The following is a 26,738-nucleotide window of genomic DNA, read 5'->3' as shown; positions in this document are numbered from 1 at the left end:
AGTGTCTGTTTCGCCTCCCTCGCTGCCCAGTGAGCCTTGGGCTGTCTGGAGACAGGGCTGCTCCATCTCAGCCACCACCCGCCCACTCTTCTTCAGCTTCCCATTTGGCCACCGTCCCCTCTCCCCTCCTCTCTTGCCTCACACATAACCCTCAGCTTCGCCTACAGGCCAGGTTTAAGATTGTTCTGGAGGAGCCATGGGTGCATTGACTCAGCCAAAGTCTCAGACCTGAGATGAGCTTGAGGGCCTTGGGGTGCTGGAGAAGAGAATTCTGCCAGGAAGGCCAGAGTGGGGATGGTGAACAAGAGTTTGCTCTGCTTGGGGATTCCTCCCCTACCTTCCCCCCCCCACACACACACATACACATACACAAGGCTGGGACTTCGCCAAGAGCAGAGACAGGCTCTGTCTTCCACCTGTGGCAAAGCCTGGCACAGACACTTCCCAACTGAGGAGAGTGAGGCTAGACAGGAGTCCCCAAGTTGCAGCACAGGCTCAAGCTGTGGGGTAGCACTGCCTCTTAGTGTCTGGCCCTGAGGACTCCAGAGCAGCAGGAAAGGGTTCATGCCAATCTTGAGTTAAGCACCGCCTTCCTTAGGATAGGTGGGGATGATTGACAGCCGCTGGCCACCTGCAACCTTCAAAGAAGCCCAGAGGACAGCTAATATCACCCTATACATGGCCAAGGTTGATGGGACCAGGATCTAGCCTGGGTCTATCTCCACTGCACTGGCCAATGACCTCTTCAGGTAGAGGCACCCCCCCCCCACACACACACCAAGTACTGTCAGGTCAAGGAAGGGCTGGGCAGAGGCTGCCCTGACCGGCCTGGGCACCTCCACCAGGGACTGGCTCCAGGAACAGCCTGCTTCAGGCTCTCCACATGTCAGCATGAATGCAGAAACACTTTTATTGACTTGAAAAACAGAAAGTTCCCTGTTAGTTAATAAAAACAGCCTGGTGTTTGGGACTCAGCAAACAGAAAGAGTTCTAGAGATTAGTCCTTTCCTTCCTTCCTTTCATTCTTTTGTTTTCTTTTCTTCCTTCGTTTTTTACTGTCACTGAATTAAAAAAAAAACTTTTTTATATCAGTTCTAGGGCTTGAACTCAGAGCACCCACACTCTCAATTGATTTTATCACTCAAGGTTGGCACTCTACCACTTGAACCACACTCCAGTTCCAAAGTTCGCTGTTTTTACTCAAATAAAAGTGTTTTTTAAAAAAAAGAAAGAAAGAAAGAAAAGTTTTACTATTACTAAACTCTGAAATCAGAAGGGGGTCAGGACTCCAACACCTTGTGGAATTTTTCTCTGCCAGGGGAAGAAGACAAGTCTGGGAGACGAGGAGCAAATGTTGGGTTGGCTAGCATGGCACCCCGGATGGAGCTGGGCTGTGAAGCAAATGTTGGGTTGGCTAGCATGGCACCCCGGATGGAGCTGGGCTGTGCACTCCCTTCCTCATTTAATTTAATCTTCCCTTCCATGCATTTACAGATGGGAACACTGAGGCCTGGGTAGGATCTGCCTAGAGACAAAGCAAGGTTTGCCCACGGGCTGATCTGCATTCATAGTGCATGCGGTCACACACACACACACACGCATACACACACACACAGAGTACATGTGTGCCAAAATAGCAAGGTGGAAAGGATGAGAGACTGCAAGTTGGAGAATTGGCTCTAGTGCCACCTTAGGCAGCAAGTCATGGTGGAACACTAGGAAGTCAGATTCTCTGAGGCCTCTTCCAGCCTTGGCAGATGGGCTGTGGCCCCAGCAGGGCTCTAGGCCAGTGTGTGGTACTTCTCTACATGAGCCCAGGTTTACCCTCTCCCTCCCTCTGCAAGAACCTAACTCACACCAGGGGCCCTGGAGCATGGAGACCAGCCTGACCCTGCTAGTGCCTTCTGCTCTCAGCTTCCCTCTCTCTTTCACCCAACATCCCTGCAGAAAGCACAGGGGTGGAGTGCAGCCACTCTGCAGCTGCCCCACCCACTGCCCCAAGACTCAACCTCCCTCAACTTGTGTCTCTGTCATAATGGAGTTGGCATTCCAAAGTTGCTGAGAACTCTAAAGTCTTCCATGGGCTGTGTTACTGTGACGAGTCTGGGACAGGGGTCTGAGGCTACCATTTCTATTTTGTTTTGGTTTTCTTTTCTAGTCGTGCTGAGGTTTGAACTCAATGCCTCGAACAGGTGCTCTACCACTGAACCATGCCTCCAGTCCCTTTTAGATAGGTTCACACCTCTGCTCCAACACATACCTGGACTACCATCCGCCTATTTTAAGCTTCTCATTGTGGCTGAGATGAAGGGTGCAAACCACCACACCCAGTGGGCTTCTGAGACAGCCCCATGGATTTTTTCTGCTTGTAATTTGATCCTATATCAATCTCAGCCTGTCCTGCCACTTTGGATGACAGGTATGCATCACTGCACCTAGCTACTATGGTTGAGAAAGGGTCCTGTGGAATTTTCTGTCCAGACAAGCCTCAAACAGTGATTTTTACGTTCTTGGACATCCAAGTAGCTGGGATGGCAAGTGTAGGCCACCAGTGCCTGGCTAAAGGCGGCCACATCTGAATGTAAAGGTTGTAGCTTACTCTGAGGACTTGGGCTTTCTGCTAATAAGTAACAGGGGGCAGAGGCATCACACCTGGTGGAAATGAGCAGTGCCTGGCACCAAAAGGGAAACACGGGGGTGGTACTCACCTAGCAGCTGAACACCCCGCGTGAGGCCATAGACATCCACCAGCGCCCAGAGCGGGTCAGCTGTGCGGACCCCGTTGAAGAAGAGCATGGCAGCAGAGTCATTGATGCGGTAGAAGACGCGGCCCTTCTTGTCCACCCAGAAGGCTATGATGTTGCCCTCGTTGGCAAACTCCTCAGGCAGCGCCTTGGCCCAGAAGCCACTCTGGGACACCAGGTCTGGGCAGGCATACTTGGGCAGCGAGTCGGGGTGGATACGAGACGGGTCCTTGCTTGTGAAGCCCAGCCGCAGGGCTCCACTCCAGCAGCACTGCTTCTTGGTGATCTGGTGGCAAGGAGAGGCCTCAGTCCAGACATTTACCCTTGGTCAGACTGACCCTGCTATGCCTGACCCCCCCCCCCTTAGGAGACTCCTAGGCTGTGTCTGAAGCCAGTTCACCCCCCCCCATTCCACTCATCCTCTCCCCCAGGGGGTCTTCGCACAGGCTGCTGAGAGCCACTGGTCTTCAGGGCCTTCTTTGTGACACAGCTTAGGAAAGTGAGGGCGTGGGTGGGTGGGTGAAAAGGAAGGGGGGCAGGGTATTAAAGGCGGGAGTGGCTATGGGGGAGGTTGGGGTTGGGTGGGGGAATTTGGGGGCCCACCTTCAGCCTGACTTGCTCGTAGATGAGCACTGGGCGGTTACTGAAGGTGATGGCGTTGCAGAAGCTGGCCTGCCTCTTGACGGCCTTATGGCTGAGGTCCATGAGGATCTGGGAGCCCTTGGTGTGGGGGTGGAAGAGCAGCGGCGTAGCAGGGAGCCCCCCACCGGACAGCACCTGCGGGCAGTGCTTCTGCTTGTGGTGGCATCGGTGAGAGGTGACAGGGAAGGAGCCCCCGATGGAGTCTGCAAAGAAACGGCCACAGTGTCAGAGAAATTGACAGGATCAAGAGCCAGAGCTGGACCACCCCACCCCCCTTCTACCCACACCCCTCCTTGCCCAGGGAAGAGCTGTGGGCTGGGGCAGAAGCAGATGTTGCCCACTGTCCAATGTTGCCCAAATCACCACTTTTCCCATCATCCTTTCCTGCTACCATCCACACCCACCTCTCACCATCACCATCCTGATTCATCCATTCATCTTGTTCAACACATATTCATTTTGTATCTGCTGTGTACCAGGCTCTGTCCTGGGCACTGGAGACACCAATGTGGATCCTGTCCTCTGACAGCCAAGACCCAGAAGGGACACAGACGTGGAGGGAAATTACTGCACCAAATGGCCCAATGTGGCAAGCACCCAGAGGGCCTAGCAGCCGGCCTTCAGAGGAGGGGAAACAGCATCATGGAAGCTGGGCTACAGCAGCAACCGAGGAAGCGGCTGCAGGCCACTGCAGGCATGGCGCCGGTGCTGGGGGCATTGGGGATGGGCTTTCTTCCTCCTCCTCCTCCTCCTCTTCCTCCTTCTTCCTTTTTCTTCTGTGTGTGCATGTGCATGTGTGTGTCACTCCTGGGGATTGAACTCTGGGCCTTACGTTCTCACTTGGCTTTTTGAATCAAGATTGGTGCTCTACCACTTGAGCCATACCTACACTTCAGCTTCTGACATAGGGTTTTATGAATTTGTCTGTCTAGGCTGGCTTCAAATCTCAATCCCAGATCGCAGCCTCCAGAGCTAGGATTACTAGTATGAGCCACCTGCTCCCTGGCTTCTTTGTTATTAACATGCATTAGTTACACAGGGGAGACGGCATTGTGACATTCGCCCTCATAGATACAATGTATTCCATTCAATCTCACCCCTCCACCACTCTCCCTTCCCTAAAATAATTTCAACGGGCCTCTTTGTTCCGTTTTCATATATGCTAACCATCTCATTTGACTGTTTCATTCACCTTCTTTGTTAGCCCAACCCCCATAAAGCTTGTTTCTCTTTCTTAACCTCTTCTGATCAACAGCTTTCATTGAAGTTCTTCATGTTATTTTCCCATGGAGTTGCAATGTGTTTCAAGATTATTCACCCATGTGTGCTTTCTTTCCTACATAGACAACTGTTAAAACAGCCTAGAGAGCAGGGTCAGGATCCCTCATATAAACACTTGCAGGTTTCATCTAGAACACCGGGCATGGACAAGAAAGAAACAGAACTAGATTCTGAGTGACATCTACCACTCACTGCTGTGTGACTTTGAGAAAGACATTTCCCTCTCTGACACAGTTTGTGGACTCTGCACCAGCAGCAGCCACTAGCATTAGCATTCTTTGGCTCAAGGCTAGCATTATATGGGCTAGAGGCATGTACCGCTTCCTTCCCAGGACCTGTGCCTCATTAATCCCACAGGAAGTAGAGCTGACCCTTCCTAGTACTTTATTTCTTTTTTTAAAACTTATTTTACAGTATGGAGGATAGAACTCAGGGCCCTGCGCATGCTAGGGAAGTGCTTTGCTCAGTGAGCTGTATCCCTGGCCATTTTGCTTATATTTTATTTTTGAGACACAGTTTTGTGTGTGTGTGTGTGTTTGCTAGTCCTGGGGCTTAAACTCAGAGTCTGGGCACTGTCTCTGGGCTTCTTTTGCTCAAAGCTAGCATTCTACCACTTGAGCCACAGCGCCACTTCTGGCTTTTTCTATTTTTATGTAGTACTGAGGCTTTCAAGCATGCTAGGCAAGTACTCTACCACTAAGCCACATTCCCAGCCAAGACAGAGTCTTACAAACTTTGCTTGAGATGGCCTTGAACTCAAGATCCTTATGACTCTGTCTCTCAAGTGCTGGAATTACAGTTATGCACCACTATACCTGTCTACTTCCAACTTGTCATCTTAAGAAAAGAAAGACATGGAAGGAGAGGAAAGAAGGAGGTAAAGGGTTCAATATGTGACATTTTGGGGTATTTCAGGTTTTGTTCCCCCTGTGACGAGACGTTAATGCAGAGAGGCATGGTCAGCATCAGGCCTGCCCAGACTTTTCCACTGGCTATCAGGGAGGGAGAAAATACAGGCAGGAGGAAGAGCAAGGGAGAGAGAAACTGGGGAAGGCCAAGACCTCCCCTCAGGCTTTGGTTTACATTGCTCTGTATCTCTTTGTATTTTGTTTTGTTTTGTTTTTTTGTCTGTTGTGGGGTTTGAACTCTGGGCCTGGGCACTGTCCCTGAGCTCTTCAGCTCAAGGCTAGCACTCAACCACTTGAGCCAAGGCACCACTTCTGGTTTTCTGGTCATTAATTGGGATAAGAGTCTCATGGACATTCCTGCCCAGGCTGGCTTGGAACTGCAATCCTCAGATCTCAGCCTCCTGAGTAGCTAGGATTACAGGCATGAACCACTGGTGCCCAGCTAGCTCTTTGTATTTCTTTTCTTTTTCTTTCTTCCTTTCTTTTTTCCTTCCCTTCCTTCCTTCCTTCATTCTTTTCTCTCTCTCCCTTCCTTCCTTCCTTTCTCTCTCTCTCCCTTCCTTCTTTCCTTCATTCCTTCCTTCTTTTCTCCCTTCCTTTCTTTCTCCTCTCTCCTCTGTGTCTCTGTCTGTCTGTCTTTCCCTCTCTGTGTCTCTCTGTGTGTGTCTCTGTGTCTCTGTCTCTGTCTCTCTCCCCTCCCATCCCCCCCTCTCTCATTGCCAGTACTGGGGCTTGAACTCAGGGCTTCACACTCTAACTTGGCTTTTGCAGTCAAAGCTAGAACCACCTGAGCTGTGCCTTCGCTTCCAGCTTTCTTTTTTCCTAACTAATTGGAGCTGAGTCTCTCGGAGTTTCTCCAGAGCAGCTTCCTGTACGTCAGGCCCCAGAGGTGGGGGTGGCATGAGGACAGCTTGCCTTGCATGCTCCAAAGAGACAAGACGTTCTGGAACTGATGGATGGTGCGAAGGCTCTGAAAGCCATCAGGCTGTGAGCACTGGAATCACTCAGAAGAACTCTCTGACCCATGAGGAGAAGGGCAGGTCATCTCAAGAAAGGCTGGTCAGAGTGAAAGGCAGAGGTGGCACTGGCTACAAGTGCCTTGCTTGGAAAAGTTGCTCACTGGCCTCAGGCCAGGGTCAGACATGGCTTGAATCTTGGTTTCAAAATCTACCTGCTAACCAAAGGTGGCATTATACTTTACATTGTTTAGGGAGGCATCCATATATAGAAATGAATGCTGAAGGAAAATAAAATAACTGGCCCCTCTGTACAACGGAACAGCACTCAGCAGTGAAAAGCAATGAACTGCTGGCATGAGTAACAGTGATGCTGGGTAAAATCAGCCTACTTCACAGCAAAAGCCATTGTCTACAGAGCAACTGCAGGACTGTTACTATTACAATCCTTCCTCTTCCACCCTGTCCCATCTTGACCCAAGTCCAGAAAGTAAGCTGAGTAATGGCACTCACCTGCAATCCTAGCACTTGGGAGGCTGAGGCAAGAAGATTGAGTCTGTGGCTACCTTGGGGCCAAAGTTAGTGAGGCTCTAGCTCAAAAACAGAATACAAATAAAGGGCTGGCGCATGGCTCAAGTGGTAGAGCATTTGCCTCCAGGCAAGTGCCCAGGGTTCAATCCCCAACACCACCAAAACGGAAAAAAAAAGGCAGATAAATGGGTGCCTAGGGAGATGGGGAGAACGAGGAATGGATTTCTAGGGAGGCTGAGGCAACACGGAGGGTGATATGCGTATTATCCCCGTGTGGTGCAGGCTGTGTGGGGGTGTACACGTATTAGAACTTATCACACCATACAGGTTTTTAAAAAACAAACAGGCCTGGCAAAGTAGCTTAGTGGTAGAGTGCTTGCCTAGCATGCATGAAGCCCTGGATTCGATTCCTCAGTACCACATAAATAGAAAAAGCCAGAAGTGGAGCTGTGGTTCAAATGGTAGAGTGCTAGCCTTAAGCAAAAGGAGCTCAGGGACAGTGCCCAAGCCCCGAGTTCAAGCTCCAGGATTGGCAGGGGAAAAAAAGTCCCCATGAAACTCATCTCCCATTAACCACCAAAGAACCAAAAGTGGAGCTGTGGCTTGAAGTAGTAGAGCTCTAACCTTGAGCATAAAAGCTCAGGGACAGCATCCAGGCTCTGAGTTCAAGTCCTAGGACTGGCAAATAAATAAATAAAAATAAAAAAACAAACATTTTCGTGTAGGTAGTGAATGACAACTTTTAGCTCAAGAACGCAGGTGGTTTTGAACCCCCTGAACTGGGTTGCTGACTAGAGCAGCAACTCTCTCTTCAGACTCCATCCAGAGCCCCCGGACTCACTGTAGGGCCTCAGCGCCCATCCAGATGTTTCCTCTCCTTCCTGCCAGTCCCTGTTGGGGTCCTGAAAAGCCCTGGGCAAAAGTCTAGAAAAGACTGGCTCTAGGAAGGTTTGGTGAAAATACTCATGCTCTGGTGGAATGTTCCTCAGGACTTCTGTTCCACTGGGTGGTCCCAGGGTCATAGTCCCCTGCCATTTCCAGGGCTGGGGTGGGAGGGGGCAGGAGACAGCAAAGAATCCCCCTTGGCTGACAATAGAACAGATAGAGAAGGTGGTAGGGAAGCAACACGCACCCAGACATGTGGACCGGCCCAGGCAAAGAAGGTAACCCTGCTGTTCAAGGGAGCAGTGGGGAGGACTCGCTCCTCTCCCTCATCCCTGGACCCACATCTACATTGGTGCTGTGCACATACACATGCATTCTTAAACACATGATCTGCAAAATGATTTTTTCTGGGTGGGTCCGGTCATGGGGCCTGAAACTCTGGGCCTGGGCGCTGTCCCTCAGCTCTTCAGCTCAAGGCTAGCGCTCTACCACTTGAGCCACAGCGCCACTTCCAGCTTTTTTCTTTTTGCTTATGTGGTGCTGAGGAATCAAACCCAGGGCCTCAGGCATGCAAGGCAAGCACTCTACCACTGAGCCACCTTCCTAGCCCCATGATCTGCAAAATGAGCCACGTAAAATACAACATGCCTTTCACACATAGGTCATTCCCATCTAATGATAATGACAGCCATTTGCTGGATGCCACTGGTTCATGCCTGTCATTCTAGCTACTCAGGAGGCTGAGATCTGAGGATCATGATTCTGTGCCAGCCCAGATACATAAATCTGAGAGACTCTATCTCCAATAAACCAGCAAAAAGCTGGTGTGGCTCAAATGGCATACTACACCAGCCTTGAGTGAAAAAGCCAAACAAGAGTGAGAGTGGGACATCCTGAATTTAAGCACGTGTTTGTGCACATGCGCACTCACTCACACACACACACACACACACACACACACACACACACACACACAGCAGCCTTTTTTCAAGGACTTATAGGAGTTTCACATACACTTCAGAGGTAGAAAGATATTTTATTTATGACAGTCCTAATCATAAGCAAAGATAGAAATTAAGTTGCCTGCCCTCGGCCTCACAGCAAGTAGGAAGTAAATCTGGTAGCCAACTCCAGCACTCTGGCTCCAGGGCCTGTATCATTAGCCATTACACACTAATAACCAAGAAATCATGGGTTTGGTATGCTGAACATACTCCTACATGCACACTAAAATATAATCACAGCTTGTAAACATGAAAAAATAAATTCATCCATGCTCTTCTCCCCCTCCCCAGTAATCACATTACGTATGTGTATGTTTCCAAAACACAGACATCAAATGATGCTCCCAGCCCTCAGAGATGCTGTTGGGATGAAGGGCCAGGCAGCCCACATGGAGAAAACAGGTTGACAGTTCAGAGTCCAATGCCTCTGGTTCACTTCGGGGACTTTTTTCCCCAAGAGGAAGGAATGATGGGCTGTACATGATGTATACAGCTTTATTCATAATAACCCAACACTGAAACTGCTCTCATACATTTCAACTGATGAATGGATAAATTAAATGTGGCTTATCCCATGACTGCTGCTCTGTGGGAAAAATGAACAGATGACCAATGGAGCAACGGGAAGGATTACAGTGCATGTGAAGTGAAAAAAGCCAGACACAAAGGCCATTTCCTGCATGTTTCCATCTGGTGATTCTATCAGGAAAGGGCAAATCTGGAGAGGCAGACATCAGTAAGTGTCAGAGTATTAGGAGAATGGAAGAGAGTTGACCACATGAGAACCTGATGGAAGGAAGTTCTCACAGCAATAGAAATGTCTTTCCCTTCACGGTGGTAATGGGTTGCACAACTTACATGGTTATCCAAAAAGTGATACATTCTCAAAGGATGAACTGTATTGCATAGACATGATGCATCAATTAAAAAGCAGCAACAAGGCTGGGAATGTGGCGTAGTGATAGAGTGCTTGCCTAGCATGTGGGAAGTCCTGGGTTTGATTCCTCAGAACCACATAAACAGAAAATGCCAGAAGTAGAGCCATGGTTCAAATGGTAGAGTGCTAGCCTTGGGCAAAAGAGCTCAGGGACAGTGCCCAGACCCTGAATGGCAAAGCCTCAGGACTTACATAAATAAATAGCACCAACAAAACTGGGCACTTGTGGCTCACACCTGTATTCCTGACTACTTAGGAGGTTAGGATCTGAGGATCTTGGTTTGAAGCCAGCCTATGCAGAGAAATCCATGAGACTTATTTCCAGGAAATCCGAAAAAAGCTGGAAGCAAAGATGTAGCTCAAGAGGTCTGTGTTGCTTTGTATGTCCCTCCCCCACGGTATAACCCCTGTTTTCACTGTATTTGATGTTGGTATAATTTGTGGAGGTGAAGGGAAAAAAACAAATTGTTTAAATAGGGATACAGATGGACCCATTGCAACAATGAGATGTACAAGACGTTATGTCGAAAAACGAACTTTACAACTTTGGTGTAGGGGGGGCGGGTGGCAGGGAAGATGGGAAGGGATGGAAAGGGATGAGAAGGGGAAACAAAGGAGGAGGCAACAATGCTTGATAAGAAATGTACTCATTACCTTGCCCGTGTAATTGTAACCTCTCTGTATGGTATTTTCACAACAACAACAACAATAATAATAATAAAAGACGTAGAGCACCAGTCCTGAGTGAAAAAGCTAAGGGACAGCACCTAGACCCTTAGTTCAAGCCCCAGTACACACACACACACACACACACACACACACACACACACACACCATTAACTAGCAAGCCAGGCCTTCCTGAAGATGGAGGAAAGGGGCTAGGTTTTGCATTGTCTCAGAAGAGACACATCTGGCAAGCCAAGTTGGGGCTGTCATTGATCACCCATTATCCAGAAGCTTCTCATGGAGCTAGGTGCCGTTCGCTGTCTCCTGGGGATATAGAGGGATAGTACTTGGACAACCACAAAGCACCACCCTGAGTCTGAGGGAAGGGAAGTCTCCCGCCTTCTCCTTTCCTAGTAGTCTCCAGGGCCACTTGAAAGCCAGGGAGCCAGGCCAGCAGGGAGGAGCTACTCCAGCCCCTCTCTCTGAGCTCTAGCTGGCTATGTGATCAATAGCAGGGACCATCCCTCTGGGCTGCTGGGCATCTACTGCCCCTGAACCATGAACTCATGACATCTGGCAGGCACTAGCCGAGCTTCTAGCCCATGCTCCTACGCTTGAGAGACCAACATGAAGCTGCCAATCCTATCTTGAAAATCAACAGGTCTCCAGTCTCCTCTTGTTCACTCTACTATCACAGCTCTCGCTGGGGTCCTGAGGCCCTGGAGGCCCCATTTCTGTTTGGTCCGTCTCCTATCTCAACAGGCATGAACATGCATGAGCAGTGGGAGGACAGAAAGCAAAATAAGTAGTAATTTGAAGACAGGCCTTACACCAAAAGTCTAGAGGAGGTAGCTGGGGGTGAAAGTCCCTCTTGGCACTTCAATGGTATGTACTTTTTTCTTTTTTGAGGGTAGTACTGGGGATTGAACTCAGGACCTTGTGTTTGCTAGGCTAGTGCTCTACCACTTGAGCCACTCCACCAACCTAATGATGGTGCACTATGACTCCTTAAATGGTCCCCATTCTATGATTCGGAGAAGCTATGTACTTGAAGTCACACAGTAATTGTGGAACAGAACTGGGAATAAAACCCTGGTCTTAGCCAGGCATCCATGGCTCATACCTGTATTCCTAGCTACTCAGAAGGCTAAGATCTGAGGATTCCAGCTCAAAACCAGCCTAGGCTGGTAAGTTCATGAGAGTCTTATCTCCAATTAACCACCGAAAAGCCAGGTGCTATGGCTCAAAGTGATACAGTGCTAGCCTGACACCTGAAAGCTCAGGACATTGCCCAGGCCCTAAGTTCAAGCCCCAGGACTTGACACAACAAACAAACCAACAAACCTGGTCTTTCAATGCCATGTCTAGGGTCCTTTCCACTACGCAGTATCTAATATTGGATCAGTTTCCCACAAGTCCAAGATAGTAAGCCAAGGGGGGGACAGGCTATGTGGAAATGGTACTGGTGGCCGGGATGGGGGAGCATCCCCCGCAAAGGGCTTGGATGGTAGATGTGTGAACTGCTCAACTGCTCCCTGCTGGCAGCTGTCCCAGGGAGGACCCTTCATGACAGGTTTACAGGCTCCTCAGAACCTTGGTGGCCTCCAGGGAGATTGTGGCTGACACAGCAGAGACTCCTCCCTGCCCGGGTGTCCACAGCTCCCAGCTGGCCACATTCAGGCTGACCCCAAGCCAGCTCCAGATCATAGGCCTGCTCCTTGTGGGATCCAGGGACAGACACTAGTACCCATATAGCCACTGTCCAAGCCCTGCCTACAACCCTTGCCTTACCCAATGTCCCAGCCCAGCTGCCACAAGGAAAGACCCCTAGCCTAACCCTGTGCCACTCAGCAGGCAGAGTCTTGACTTTTCCCCCGTGCTACCCCCCCTACCCCCAGGTCAGAAGCTAAGCTACACACTGAGGTCACCAGCCAGAGTTCAGAGCCTGGATTTGAACCTGAGCCTGGTTGCCTCCAAATCCCAACAGCTCAGTCTTGAATGGGGAGACCTCTGGGAGCCTCATTTTCCTCATCTGTAAAATGGTGCTATGTCAGAACCTTTTTATTGGGGGTGCCAGGTCTAGGGCTTAAACTCAGGGCCTCATGCTCTTACTTTTGGCTTTTTGGCTCATGGCTGGCACTCTACCACTTGAGCCATGCTGCAGTTCCAGTTTTGTGCTGGTTAGTTGGAGATAAGAGTCTCATGGAGGGGCTGGGAAGGTGGCTCAGTGGTAGAGTGCTTGCCTTGCAGGCATGAGGCCCTGGGTTCGATTCCTCAGCACCACATAAGCAGAAAAAGCCGGAAGTGGTGCTATGGCTCAAGTGGTAGAGCACTAGCTTTGAGCTAAAGAGCTGAGGGACAGTGCCCATGCCCAGAATTCAGGCCCCACGACCAACAAAAAAAAAAGTCTCATGGATTTGTCTGCTCAGACTGGCTTCAAATCTCAGATCTCAGCCTCCTGTGTGAATTGCTGTTGTTGTTGTTTTGATGACATTTCCACATAAGTAAATAATGGATCCCATTTCCCATCAACATCACCCCATTCATCACTCTCACTTTTACCTCCACTCCCCTAAAACACTTTCAACAGGTTTCCTTGTTTTATTTACATACATGTAAATTAACTGCATGAGTATAGTCATCCTCATTCACACTCTTTGTAAACCCTCCCTCCTCTTGCTGCTACTCAACCCCCAAAGGAGCCCATTTTGCTTTACTGTTACTCGTGTGTGTGTGTGTGTGTGTGTGTGTGTGTGTGTGTGTGTGTGTGTGTGATCATAAGGTAAAATTTCTTTATGGGACTCTCATGAGGAGTAAATGAGATGGCATGTAAAAAAATTCAAGTAGTTGCTGTTCTTGTAATTATTATGAGCTCCATCACTTTGTACCTTCCTGACTCTATACCTTTGTTCGTGCCCTTTCCCTTACTCCATCCTCTTCTCTCCCTGCCCTGCCTGAGCCTCTGCAGTTCTTGTCTTTCAAGGCCCCACTAAGCCTATGCCTTCTTTTGAAGCCATGGCTGAGGACCATTGCTGGCCTCATCATTTTCATCTTGTAAAGGTTTGTCTTATATTGTGGACAGTCGGGGAAGAGCATGAGCATTGGAGGCAAGAGGGTTTGGGTTCAAACTCTGGCCAGTCCTCAGCTTGGCTCTGTGCATCGGGGCAAACTATTTTTCTGCGCTGGACCTGAAGGTTTTTTCTTCTGTCAGAGCTCATGATGACTGCCCTGCGCCTCTGCAGGCTGTAATGAGGACCTGATAACTTCATAGATGCTAAAGCAATTTTCCAAATTTTAACACCTGACTCCAATGTAACGTTTCTTGTTTATTTGTTTGTTTGGTTTTTTTTTGTCGGTCGTGGGGCTTGAATTGAACTCTGGGCTTGGGCGCTGTCCGAGTGCTCTACCACAGTGCCACTTCTGGTTTTCTGGTGGTTTATTGGAGATAGGAGTCTCAAGGACTTTCTTTCCCCAGCTGGCTTTGAACCCTGATCCTCAGATCTCAGCCTCCTGAGTAGCTAGGATTACAGGTGTGAGACACTGGTGCCCGGCTTAATAGATAAACAAAAGCAACAGCTATTACAGCAGGAAATCAGCTCATTCTAGCTGAACAGAAAGCCAGATGCCTCCATCTTGTTTTTATCACAGACACCCCAAACTCTGATTTCAGGGTGGGCTGATTTGGTTGAATTGTACACATTCATTGAACAGGGAAGACTCTGGAAGAATGGTGCAAAGGGCCCGTATAAAAGGGCACGCAAATGGAAATAACTGGGCCAACGTGGGCTCCCCTGGGTTCCTTGACTGTCCCTCTTGACTGCTCATATTTCCAGAAGTGGCTCAGCTGTATACCCTTCCATCTTCCCACTGTGTACCTGTCTTTTCTTCATGGTCCCTGCAAAACTTGATTCATCTCAGAAACCTCTCAGACTCTCAAACTAGGTTAGAGGCTCTGCCATAGACCTTTGGGAACCTATAGCTGCCCAGGCAGAGTATTCATCTCCATGCAGCCCTTGAGCCCTAGATCTGCTGCAGAATTAAACCCAAATGCCCTGAGACACTCACTGTGTACAACCCCTGCCTTTCTGTTCTGCATCCATAACAGTTCTGGGCTACTCCATTCTCACCGGAGTTGAAGAAGGGTCACCTGGACCTCTTTGTGTTCTGAAGAGCAGCTTCCTGGCTGGGAAAGACTGAAAGAGCATGGCTTCCTGCAGAAACCATCAGCTTCCTACTACTGTTTCCCACTGCCTAGCTCACAGCACACAGCTAGTACTCAGAAAAAGCTATTGAAGGAATTGCCAGTGCGTGATTCTTCCACCTACTGAACACTTGCTTTGTGCTTTGCCCTTTCTTTAGCCAATGGAAGCATTAGATCATGAGGGGAATAAAGGGAGATTCTTCTTACCCTGCCCAGCACCAAGATGTCATACCACACATGAGATTACAGCCTTTCGTGCTCAATAACCTTCAGTAGCTGCCCACTTCTCAGCAGGAGAAAAGGAGAATTGAAGTCTGTGAAGGTTGATTCTGAGATATTATTAGTCTCTGTACCAGATGTCCTTCATACCCAGCTATGTCTCCCCCTCAAAATTCCTTCAAAGTGGGTGTCTATGGGAAGCAATCTTTATTTACCTTTGTCCCAGTGGTCCATGTCTACTCCTGGTCTTCATGTCCCTGTGTGACACCTTCCTTCAGTGTGAACTGGTCCCAACTCTATTCACTTCTAGACTAAAAACACCTCAAGTAATGAATGGCCTGTAACTCCCAAGACTGGGTTGCACAAAGGTCTGTCCTTTCCATGGTTATTTTTTGGCTTCTCAGGCCTTTCCCCTCAACTGAGGTCAGCTGCCAAGTTGTGTATAGTTCAGTGAAAAAGTCTATGCATCAGATGATCCAGGACTGCCAGTAATTGTGAGTGAGCCTGGAGATGGTCCCCTCCAGGCAAACCTTCAGATGAAGTTGCAGCCCCAGCCAACAAGTGACCGCAGCTTCATGAAGGATGCTAAGCCAGAGGTACCTTGTTTGAACCATGCTAAGACTCCTGACCACAGAAACTTAAGATGATTAAATTTTGTTTCAAGTGGCTTGGGGTAATTTGTTATACAGCAATAGATAATTAATAGCCAGGCACTGGTGGCTCATACCTTAATCTTAACCACTCCGGAGTCTGAGATCTGAGGATCACAGTTTAAAGCTAACGCTCACAGGAAAGTCCATGAGACTCTGATCTCCAATGAACCATCAGCAAACCAGAAATGGCACTGTGGCTCAGCATGGTAGAGCACTAGCCTTGAGCAAGAGAGCTCGGAGCAGAACCCAGGCCCTGAGTTCAAGCCCCATGATGGAGAGAGAGAGAGAGAGAGAGAGAGAGAGAGAGAGAGAGAGAGAGAGAGTATAGCAGTAGTCTTATTTCAGAGATTAGGAAACAGAGGCTGAAAACTACTGTCTTAAAAAAGGTCATATAAGTGATAAATGGGGGAGATGAGCTCTTAGCCTAGACCTGCCATGCTGAATAGATTTCCCAGTAAGCCCAGCTAGGGAGCCAGTGTGCTCAGCCTCCTCTCCCCTGCCCTCCATTCTACCTGATCCAGTTTCTTCACGACCTGTCAACCCTTCACATACTCCTTTGTTGTAGATGGCCTCACATCAGGAGCTATGTTAGTATCCTGTAATCTCAGAGTACCCTGAGTACACGAGGCTCTGTGGCTGCTTAGAGGACTGAATGGACCTGATGACAAGACAGAGGAAGGACAGTGGCTGGGAATAGACACCTTCATGGCCGAGTTCATCTATAATCCAAGCCAATGCCCCCTCACCCACTCTGACTCACCACTCTGACATTCCCAATAGCCAGATGTGCATGCAGAGGTGGCCAGCCCTTCTCCTCCTGTCTCACTCACCTCAAGGTTTTAGACGGGGATTCCAGATGACTCCATTTGCAGTTCCTGTTCCTGTCCTCCAAGCACTCCCCCCAAATGCCCTTAAGTCAGTCCTGAGAGAGTGAGGGGCAGCATAGGACAGGTCAAGCCCTGCACCACTCAGAGAGCCACCATGCCCCCCCTTCCACAAAACCACACACACCGACGATCAGCTCCCCATTCCCTATGAGGAAAGGAGAAAGGAAGTCTGTGACAGTTGAGTCTCATTCCTTCTCTTTCCCTTCCCTCCCATTTTCTCTTCTCCCTTTTCTTTCCTTTCCTATCTCCCTCCCCTCTTTCTTTTTCTCCTTTCTCTCTCTTCACTCATTTTCTCCTTCCTTCCTTCCTTCTTCCCTTCATGTGTATATAACCCAGGTTGACTGCCTTCGTATCCAACCTTACCTCCTAATCTCTGCAAGCTGGGTATCCGTCACAGTCTGCGAGGACCTCTAACCTGGGCCACAGTGTCCCATCTGCCTCACGTAACCCCCTTCCTCCTCCATGTGGGCTAGATACAACTATTCACTTTTAGAGTGGTTGGTGAGTGTGCCTAATGACAGAAGTTACCCAGAGACCACCGTCCTGGGCCCCAGCCAGGGCTGAGGGTTTGGGGACAGCCAGGTGCCCTCTAGCAAGCACATGCAGACCTGCAGAAGCATTTTACAAAAGCCCACTCCACTAAGAGCATGCTATGTGTGTTGCCCACTGAACAGCTAGCTCAGCCCGTTTGATGGTTGCTCCAACTCTATGGTCAGGCTTATCCCCAGCATGCACCTGTAGATGCTGTGACTGACCGGTGAAGGCCTAGTCCCCTGGGCACCAGCCAGCAGGAGCTCAGCAGCACCCCCACTCTCACTGAGGCCTCTGCCTCACCTCCTCTTTCTCTACACGGGGCTGGGTCTCATCACCACGATGCCTGGCTGGGTCACCTAACCTCGGAGCCTTGACATCCTCTACACCTCCTTCAGCTCCAACATGGGTCTATGTGCCACACTCCTTCCTGCTTGTCACTGGTAAAGCCCTACTGTTACATACCGAGTGCCAGGCACTGAGCTGGGTGAAGCTGGATCAGCCTGCTAACCTAGCCTGAAGATCTAGGTAGGGTACAGCTATGCAGGAAAGGACACAGACATCTCAGGCTTTGGGAACTCCTTGTGGCCTAAGCCGCCAGGACTGCTTCTGAGAGACAGGTGACTCCAGGAGGCCATGGGACACCCCTCCCCCACTTCTGGTTGAGGATTGAGGAAGCTAAGAAGGAGAAGCGAGGGGTCACTCTGATAGGCACCAGTCACATGACTTCAGCCACATACTTCCCTGTCAAAGCTACAGTGTGTCCCCCTCTGTGACTGGGGGAACCAATCTCTCAGGTCCCTTAATCCTAGCACAATACTCCGATGGGTAAAGTCCAGAGATCCAACTGGAGGGGGCAAGTCTGTCTGGGTGCTTGTCTGTGGGTCGCCAATGCGTCATCCCCTCAGCCGAGGGGCCCTCAGCTTGGGAGGAAGCTCTGAAGGAAGATGGAGCTGAAAGGGAAGGAAGAGGAAGAAGAAAGCAAGCAGGGGAGGGGAGGGGGAGAAGAGGCTTTTCAGCAGTGTCACGGCTGCCTCCCCGTGTCCCCACCCTGCCAGCTTGCCCTGGAGTGGCCCATAGGAAGCAGTTCTGGAAACCTGCCTGATGAGAGAGATCAAGCATGTAACTGCTGACACCATTTTCCAAATGGAGATTCATTTCTCCAACCAGTCCCCGGCCAGGCTGATCCCAGAGGAGCCTGCACCACAGCCCCAGCACAACAGATCTCTCTCTCTCTCTCTCTCTCACACACACACACACACACACACACACACACACACGCTTGTTGTGGGCGTGGAGTATGCCACCAATGTGGCTGTTCACATGGAAACACAGGCAGGACAATACCCAATCCATTCAATATGCACACACACACACACACACACACACACACACACACACACACAGCACAGGTCCACAAGCAGAGACTCAAAACACAGCTACACCATCTGTAGATAGCAAAAATACAGAGACCCAAAACACAGCTCTCTGCCCAGAACTAGGTGATTCTCTCTCTTTTCCCCCCTTCCTCCCCCATCCCCCCCTTCCCTGGTCAGTCCCTGCCACCTTCCACCTTCCCCCACCAAACCTAGCCATTCAAAATCTTCCTGCGTGAAAGAAACCAAAAGCTGAAGACCACACAGTAAAAATGCAATTGAAAACCCACTTGACTGTGCTCTGGGGGTGTCCCTGAGAGCTCAAAGCCCCCCTAGAAAGCAGCCAGCACCTCTTAGAGTGGAAATGGAGCCAGCAGGGTGGCCCGTGTAGAGGCACAAGTATGCCCTCATGGGTATGGATGGTGAGGACATGGGAATGGGAGGTGAGCTGGGGTTGGGGGTGTGCAGGCTCACACCTCCCCATCTGCTCCTGTAGACAGCAAGCAGCTGAAGCAGCGACTGGGGCAGCTCAGGAAAGACGGGTAAGGAGGGCATTTGATTGACCTCCCCAATAGTGGTCCAGCTTGGATGCTCACCCAACTATCCTCTCATACCCAGTGAAATGGAAGCTGGGAGGGAAGGACCCGACTTTAGGCTCAGCATCCCTGTCCAAGCCCTCTCAACGTTCCCCGTGTTCTCTGCTCCAACACGGTCCTCACAGCATGAGGACATTATGAGGAGGCTGCTGTTGTTCACCCCATTGACAGATAAGAAAACCAAGATTCGGACCAGCCTCTGCCCTTATCACAACACACGTCTATTACTCTAAGCCCCACACTCTCAGGGCTAGAAGGCGGGTGGAGGAGCCAGAGCTGTCCCCCCAAACCTGCTCTGGAGGCCTTTCTGTCCTTCCCAGGCTGTGAGCTAGCCGGAGTCTGACTCCAGTGGAAAATGTCAGTCAGCTCCATGGCCTCTGCCAACAGGTCCCGTTGGGCCAGTGAGCCCTGAGAAGAGCTGCCACCCCACAGCCTGGCAGGCCAGGCCCAAGTCAACCCAACCCCAGGGTCAGGCCAAGGCCTCGGCCACTGGCCCTGTCCTGGCTGATGGGATTATGTGTCTTTCAAGGCCTCCCATCTGTCATCTGGCCCCTCTAGGCCCAAAACAAAATTCATTTCCTTTTAAGAGAGCCAATGACTTACTTTCCCCTACTTTTTTTTTTCTTTTTTAAATTAGAAATTTTTCTCCTAAATTATTCTCCTAAAGATGAGAGCTACCTGGGCCTCTCATGGGCCCCTCTGGTGTCCAGTACTCTCAACAGATGGAGGTCAGTCACTTCCTAATACCCTACCCAAGGAGGAGTTCTGGGGGAGTATGGTGGGACTCTCCATGGCTGGCACCGGCCAGCCCCTCCAGGAATCCAGTTTTTAGGCCTAAGGAAGGCTTCCTTCCTTAAGAAGGGTCTGAGGCCACATCTGCCATGCTGCTCTCAAGGCCACAGCCCAAAAGCCAGAGGGAAAATCAGCGTCCAAGCAGGCAGAAGCCCAGCAGATAGGGAGCCAAGCAGCCCCCTGCCTTCCGGTCCCCCCTCTCTGCCTGGCTGCTGAGTGGAGCCCAGGGCTCAAAGTTTGTTATCCTCCCCTGCAGAACACACACTCAGAGAAGCTCAGCAGGATACTGTGGGGCCATCCCTAGCACACCTGTGTGCTAAGGTACACAAGCACAGAGAGCTTCCACGCGCACACACTCACACAGGGTAACCACACATTTCTCCCCAGCTCCACCATGGATCACAGTGCCGGCTCCACAGCCCACATAGTTCCCTACTGTCCAACTGTGCTTTGCTTCAGTCCCCGGGAGAGGTGGATAGGGACACTGGGGATACCATATCCCACGGGGGGGGGGCAGGGGGGAGGGGCCTGCACACACCCTGGGAAGCAGACAAGGACACTCTGGAGGGAGACTCAGCCACCTGCCTTCCAGCTTTTCCAGACCTGGCTTCCTTCACTCCAGTGCTGACCACCCAAAGCCACCTTCCTGTCACAGCCTCAGAGCCCATGGAGTGAGGGGACAGGAGGAAGGACCCAGCCTCAGTCCCAGCACCCCCCACCCCAAGTCTCCCAGGTGGTTCCCCCATGCTGGAGGGGTGGGCAGACCCCCAGACATCAGTGGAGTCCTTACCATGGAGGTTGCTCCGGGTGATCTGTCCCCCCATCGCAGGCTGCAGGCGGCGCGGCCACCTCCGAGTGGCTGGCCTGGTCACCGAGCTGCCCCCGCCGCCAGCTCCTCTCCTCCTCCCCCTGGTCCTCCTCTTCAGCCCCCAGGCATGGCAGGGCCCCTCCTGTACCCCACCCCCTGCACGCCAGCCGGCCACACACACGCACGCACGCACACCCCCCTGGCCCTGCTCGCTGCCGCGCAGCTCCCACCCGCCGGAGCCTCCCCCACCCGCGCTGGTACAGGCGATGGGATCTGTCATGTTTATTTACATAAGGAGGAGGAGACTGGAGGCTTCCTGAAATAGCCGAGCTTCAGAAAGTGCTGGAGATGCCCCAGCAGAGCGTGTGCATACGCGTGCGTGCGCTCTCTCTCTCTCTCTCTCTTACACACACACACACACACACACACACACACACACTCTCACCTATCACTGAGGTCCCCATTCACTCTTCACAGTCCACTAGGCAGACCTGGGGCCAGACAAGGACAGGTAAGTGAGAAAGACAGACATTGCCCCTATTCTCAAAGGGTCCACCAGGGAAGCCAAGGGGTTTATGAACAAATAGCTAACTAACACCACTGCCATCCCTTCCAGGCTCTGTTCCAAGTACTGTGCGAGGATTAACTCCTTCCGTCCTTCCAGGCTGAATGGTGGACGAGGTCAGGATGACTGCTACATCAACAGGTGCCATTTGTATTACTGCCTTTGTGATGAGACAACCAAGGCAAAGAGAGGTCACTCTCCTAGAAAGTGACCGGACTGGGGTGCAGACCACATCCAGGCAGTAATCCCGGCACCAAACCGTTCCTTTAATCATGTTCAAATCTCCCCCACCCCACACCCCACACAGCAACAGAGACCTGCACTGCACAACAACCTCATGCCACATGGTGATGCCGACAGAAGCTCGCAAGCACCCGCCACGGTGCGCACTTAGCCACCTGCCTACCAGAAGTACTTATCACGTGTCTTCTCCCACAGACTGCAGATTCTGGAGACATCTTAAAGTGCAGAACTCAACATCCCACACTTTGGGGAGAGGAAAGGTACAGAGAGAGTAGTCCTGTGAAGTAAGGAAGACAGGCCTCTGCAGACCTAAGTAAGCGTGCTTGGAAGCCCAGATCATCATCAAAAGGGCAGTGCTAGACACAGGATGCTTACTGAGCACTGAGCACTTTGAGTGCTACCTGCCTGTTAATCTAGGTGGTTGGGGCTTCTAGCATACCCATTTTACTGAAAAGAAGGTGGAAGTTCTGAAAGACTAAGAAGGTTGCCTGAGGCTCCCCCGTAGAGTGGAGCAGAGCCAGGACTCCAGCCCAGGTCTATGGAATGTTCTTGCTGTCCACTGCAGCCCTCCACAGGACAAGGGCTTCTCTTAGGACAACAGCACAGCTCCTGGCTCCCAAGCTCTGCCTTGGCTCTCACGCTTAGGGATCTGCATTCCTCAGGAAAGGTCTGGGTGGAAGGTAGAGGGTTTGGGCCTAGAGAAGGAAATATGGAAAAGGCAGAGGCTGCCTCCTAGTCAATGGAACTCAGCAGCCTGGGCCATCCCCTCTGCCCCCCCCACACACACACATACACAGGATGAGGTCTGAGGGACGGGGAAAGAGGAGAGGGAAGTTAGTGGATATGCTGAGAGCCCCATATGCTGATTAGGGACAAGACAGTGGCTCCATTCTATGCAAAGCCCCCCTCCTTGGCAGAGGCTCCTGAAATCACAGCATGGGTACACTTAGACACCACAGATCTACCTTTAGGGGTGGGAGGCCTATGCATAGGACTAAGAGGATGCTGCATCACACATATAACAATAGCAATACAAGCAGTTCTAAGCATGTGGCACACATGGACTTGCTCAGTCCTCTTACGTGGGCTTATTTTATGCCCATTTTACAGATGAGAAAACCATGGCAAAAGCTACTTGGGAGGCCCCTCGATGCACCTGCCTTTTAAGATACCTGGCTGGGCCCAGTGCCTGGACACCAGCCCCCCTCCTGCCGCCTGCTCCTACTTAGAATGTCCCTTCTTGCCCACCCAGCACCAAGAATACCTCTTCCAAGAAGCTCTCTGAGGCTTCAGGTACACAGTGAGTCCCTGTTTTTGGAGTGTGCCTCTCCTCTGAGCCTCAGAGCACTGCCCCCTACTGGGGCCTTATTTCTGCTTGTCCTAGCTTCTCCTGGATGCATCTCAGCAACTAACTCCATCATTCTGTCCATGTTGTGGAGCACCTACTATGTACCAGATGCTAACCTGGTAAGAAGAGATGTGGATCCTGGCTCTTGTGGAGCTACAGTCCAAAAAGAAACATAGTAACAAACATATAATCCTAGAAAGGTACTCTAAATAGGGGTGGGGGGTGGGGACCTTGGGACAGGTGTCTCTGTAAAGCAATAGGGACAAGATCTGATGGCTAATGTCCATGTGTCATAAAGGTAGGTTGAGGGGAAAGTGTTTCAGTGTGTGAGCACAAGTGTTCAAAGGCCCTGGGACTGCCTAGCAGAGAAGCCAGGCAGGTTTTGCTAGAGCTTGTTCAGCAGGAAGGGTCTTGGGGAATCTGCTGTGGGCAGAAAAATGACCTTGTCACCTTGGAAGCCCTGGAGGACTAGGTGACAAGGTCATTTTTCCTGAGAACCATGGGGAACCCTAGACAGGTTTCAGCAGAGCGGCAACAACGAGAACAGCCATGCGTTTGGAAAAGGTCACTCTGCCATCTGGTGTGGGGCTTGTGTGGGAAGAGGGAGGAGGCAGCAGGGCAGGGAGCAGCATCTATATCCACCAGGGCTTGAGACCAGTACGAGGCTTGCCCTGGTCCTCTGAGACCTAACATCATGTGGGATTCATGAATGGAACCAAATTCCTGTCACTCTCTGCAAACAGGACTGTGGGACACACACAGCATGGTCACCCAGTATAGACAGGCTGAGCTGGAACTTAGGGAGCTGGGAGTACTTCAAGTGTGCAATGGCAAACATGAAATAGAGCTGGATATGGTGGTCTATGCCTGAAATGCCAGCATTCAGGAGGCTGGGATTGTGAGTTTGAGGCCAGCCTGGGATATACAGCAAGACCTTGTCTGAGCATTCCCAATACCACACACTGATGGGTTTTTCCAGTCAGCTTATCTGGATCCTGATACCCTCTCCTCAGTAGATGCAGTGATGGCCTATATCTGAGCTTGCTCCCCCTATATTGTCCCAAGACCAGTGCCTAGGGCCTCTGTGAGTGGGGGGGGGAAGTACTCCTTCTATAGAGCAGAAACTGAGAGGCATCTTGTCTCAGATTTACTCATTAGGACATTGCAAAAGATATCATTTGACTAGAAAATTCTATTATTAAAAGCAGGGAGAAAAACCTCAAATCTTCACCATTCATTCACTCAGCAAATACACACTATGTATTATCAGTTATGGACCAACTGGCAAGTAAGATCCAATGCTCACCCTTCAAAAGCCAATGGGCTGATGGACAGAAACAAAGTCAGGAAAGGGTTTTCATTTCTAGTGAAAGCTATTCTGGACCAAGGAATGAGGTTCTGTAGGCTCTGGCCAAATTACCCTGGAGCGTCATTCTGCACATTGTGAAGGCCGTGGAAGGGGACTGGCAAGTCTACAGGCAGATCTACAGAGGAGGAGATAAATGCTACCAATGTTTCAACAGTCACTACATACAAGGCCCGAGAGCTAAGTATTTTACAATCCTGATTTCACCTAATCGCGCAATATTCCTTCAGGAGTTACTACTCACCCCCCCCCCTTTCAGGCTACAAAAACTGAGGCTCAGAGAGTTTATCCTAAGGGAGAAAAAAATCTGCCTGACATTAAAACTCTTGATCTATCCAGAAAAGGACAAAGGTCAAGAAGCTCTCTTGCTTGGTGGGGAGGAGACAAGAGGATAGTGGACCTTCTCATAAGGAGTCAGAAGGTTTCCAGGTGGTAACAGAACCTAGTAGTTTTCCAGTGGGCAGAGGGTGACATTCCAGGGATGGAGCCAACATGAAGACAGAGGAGCCGAGTCAGGCATAAGCTAGACTTCCCATCTATACTAATCAGTGGCCCAGACAGACCCTGAAGACCCCATCTTAGCAAAGACAGATAGATGTATGGGGCGCTGGATGAAGAATTACTACCTCTAAGCCAGTGGGGCGTATCGATCTTGGGTGTTATCTGGCCTGATCGAATTGCCTGGATCCCTAGACTACAAAAGAAGCTCCCTTCTGCCCAGGGGAGCAGGAACTGCCCCCTGCACCCACCAAGAGAACCTCAGCACCCCCTTCACTGAGCCCAGCAAACTTTTAAAACCTTCCACCCCAGAGCTTTGCCTCCTCTGCCAGCCTCTGATCTGGCTCCTGACCTTGTTCTGCTAACCCCTCCTCCTCCTGTGCCTTCGTTTCCATGGTAGCCTATCCAGTCTAACTTTCCTCGCCAAGTCCTTTCTCATCCATGCTCCTCAAAGCCCTGCATCACCCTAAACCTGCCCTCTCAGATCTTCCAGTCAAAGGCAGAGTCAGCAACGGGAGACTCTCAGATCTCTTAGCGGGGGAGGCCCCCAGGCCCAGCCTCTATCTTCAAGTGAAACCCTGTGCCCATCATACAGATAGCAATAGAGGCCCCATAAACCATGTAGACCTTCCCAAGGTGGCACAGTGGAGGGAGGACTTGAACTCAGGGTTAAGACCTTCTGGTGCTATGTTTGGTATCTGGGCTACAGACCAGGGGGTATCAAGAGGTATAGAAGGCAAAGCTGGATAGGGAAGAGGCACTAGCTTTTCTTTTGTGAGGCAGGAGGAGGCCAGGAAGGGGAGGTGGCCCCACTGAGGGGGAGCTGGGAGGTGGCCTCTGGTAGCTATAGTGTTTTGTTTTGTTTTTTTCATCAAGAACAAGGGATAATTTGATGGCTCTGGTGAGTCACTTGATATCTGGGGCTTAAGGGTGACCGGACCAGGGCCATCCCCTCTCTATGCTGACATATTAGGCTTGCCCGGATACTAAAGAATGGTAAACAGAGACCTCATTTCTAAACTTCTTCCCGTGCCCCAAAGCAGAAGTAGGAGGCCACTGCCTAAGTCCACAAGAAAGCAGTAAAGAGGAGGACAAAAACAGCCAGACAGATGGAGCACAAGCTATAGGCTGCAGAGAAACTGGAGCCCCAGAGCCCAGAGGGCGTCCTCTGGGGCTGGGACAGGTGCCTCAGCAGGGACAGCTGCAGAACGACAGCCCTGGATGATGGGAACACAACAGGTGCAGCCGCGGGGGCGGAGACTGAAAGGGAATCTGAGCAAACAGCCTGGAGCCCGGCGGCCCCTCCCCGCCTCTTCTGACTCCTCCCTGCCCAGGCCTATTGCCAACAGCCCTTCCTGTGACCCTCTAAGACACAAACACACCTGCCCATGATTCCTGGTTCTGAACCTTAGGGCCAGCCTGGCTAGCCTGGGCTAGACAGAAGGGTCGCCATGCCAGGCAGAAATGAATCAAACAAGGAAACAGCAAGGTTCTGATTCCCAGGACAGTGTGTGCCAGATACAGCCCACACCCAGAGCCCACAGGGCCCTAGCTAGAAGCAACATTTGCCTCTGATCTTTGAGACCAACCAGGAAGGGTAGGTTTATCTACCCAGGCGGAGGCTGGGAACTCTGGTCTTGAGTTCATGGCAGCTGGCTCCACCGCCAGCCTCAGCCATCTCTCCTCTAACAGGGAGTAATGTGACAAGACTAAGTGGTAAGGCATGCTGCCTCTCTATTGTCCAGAGAAGTCAGGAAAGCAAGTTGAACCTGGAGGGGCCCAGCCTTGATGGAGAGGGACTTGGGCTACAGGTATGAGTACAGACTAAGACCGTAAACCAAGTGCTGGTGGCTCACACCTGTAATCTTGGCTACTCAGATCTGAGGATTGAGGTTCAAAGCCAGTCCAGGTAGGAAAGTTGGTGAGCCTCTTTTCTGCAACCAACAAACAAAATGCCACAAGTGGAGGTCAGCCTTGATAGAAAAAGCTAAGAGACAGCGCCCAGCCCCTAGTTCTCTCTCTCTCTCTCTCTCTCTCTCTCACACACACACACACACACCCCTGTTCTAAGAAGAACCACTCCCATGGTCATACAAGCACC

The 26,738-nt window shown here is 50.8% G+C and overlaps 1 protein-coding gene across 2 annotated transcripts in view; it reads right to left on the bottom strand.

Moving 5' to 3' along the window:
• The window catches only part of Neurl1 (neuralized E3 ubiquitin protein ligase 1), a 37,189-nt gene extending 16,499 nt beyond the window's left edge, over positions 1-20,690 (bottom strand). Inside the window, exons 1-3 of one of the 2 annotated variants that reach the window (XM_013017879.1) lie at positions 20,600-20,690; positions 3,348-3,589; positions 2,709-3,030 (exon numbers count right to left, since the gene is read on the bottom strand). In XM_013017879.1, coding sequence (XP_012873333.1) covers positions 2,709-3,030; positions 3,348-3,589; positions 20,600-20,633 — 598 coding nt within the window. In that variant the 5' untranslated portion in view covers positions 20,634-20,690. Of the gene's footprint in view, positions 1-2,708; positions 3,031-3,347; positions 3,590-16,457; positions 16,537-20,599 lie in introns of those variants that run through there. The other variant, XM_013017880.1, reaches the window with a different exon arrangement.
• Positions 20,691-26,738: the final 6,048 nt, after the last annotated feature.

This window comes from Dipodomys ordii, unplaced genomic scaffold (genome assembly GCF_000151885.1).
Source record: "Dipodomys ordii isolate 6190 unplaced genomic scaffold, Dord_2.0 Scaffold36, whole genome shotgun sequence".
NCBI classification, from domain to species: domain Eukaryota; kingdom Metazoa; phylum Chordata; class Mammalia; order Rodentia; family Heteromyidae; genus Dipodomys; species Dipodomys ordii.
Note: the sequence above shows the minus strand (reverse complement) of the source record. Positions and strands in the feature narration are given on the sequence as shown.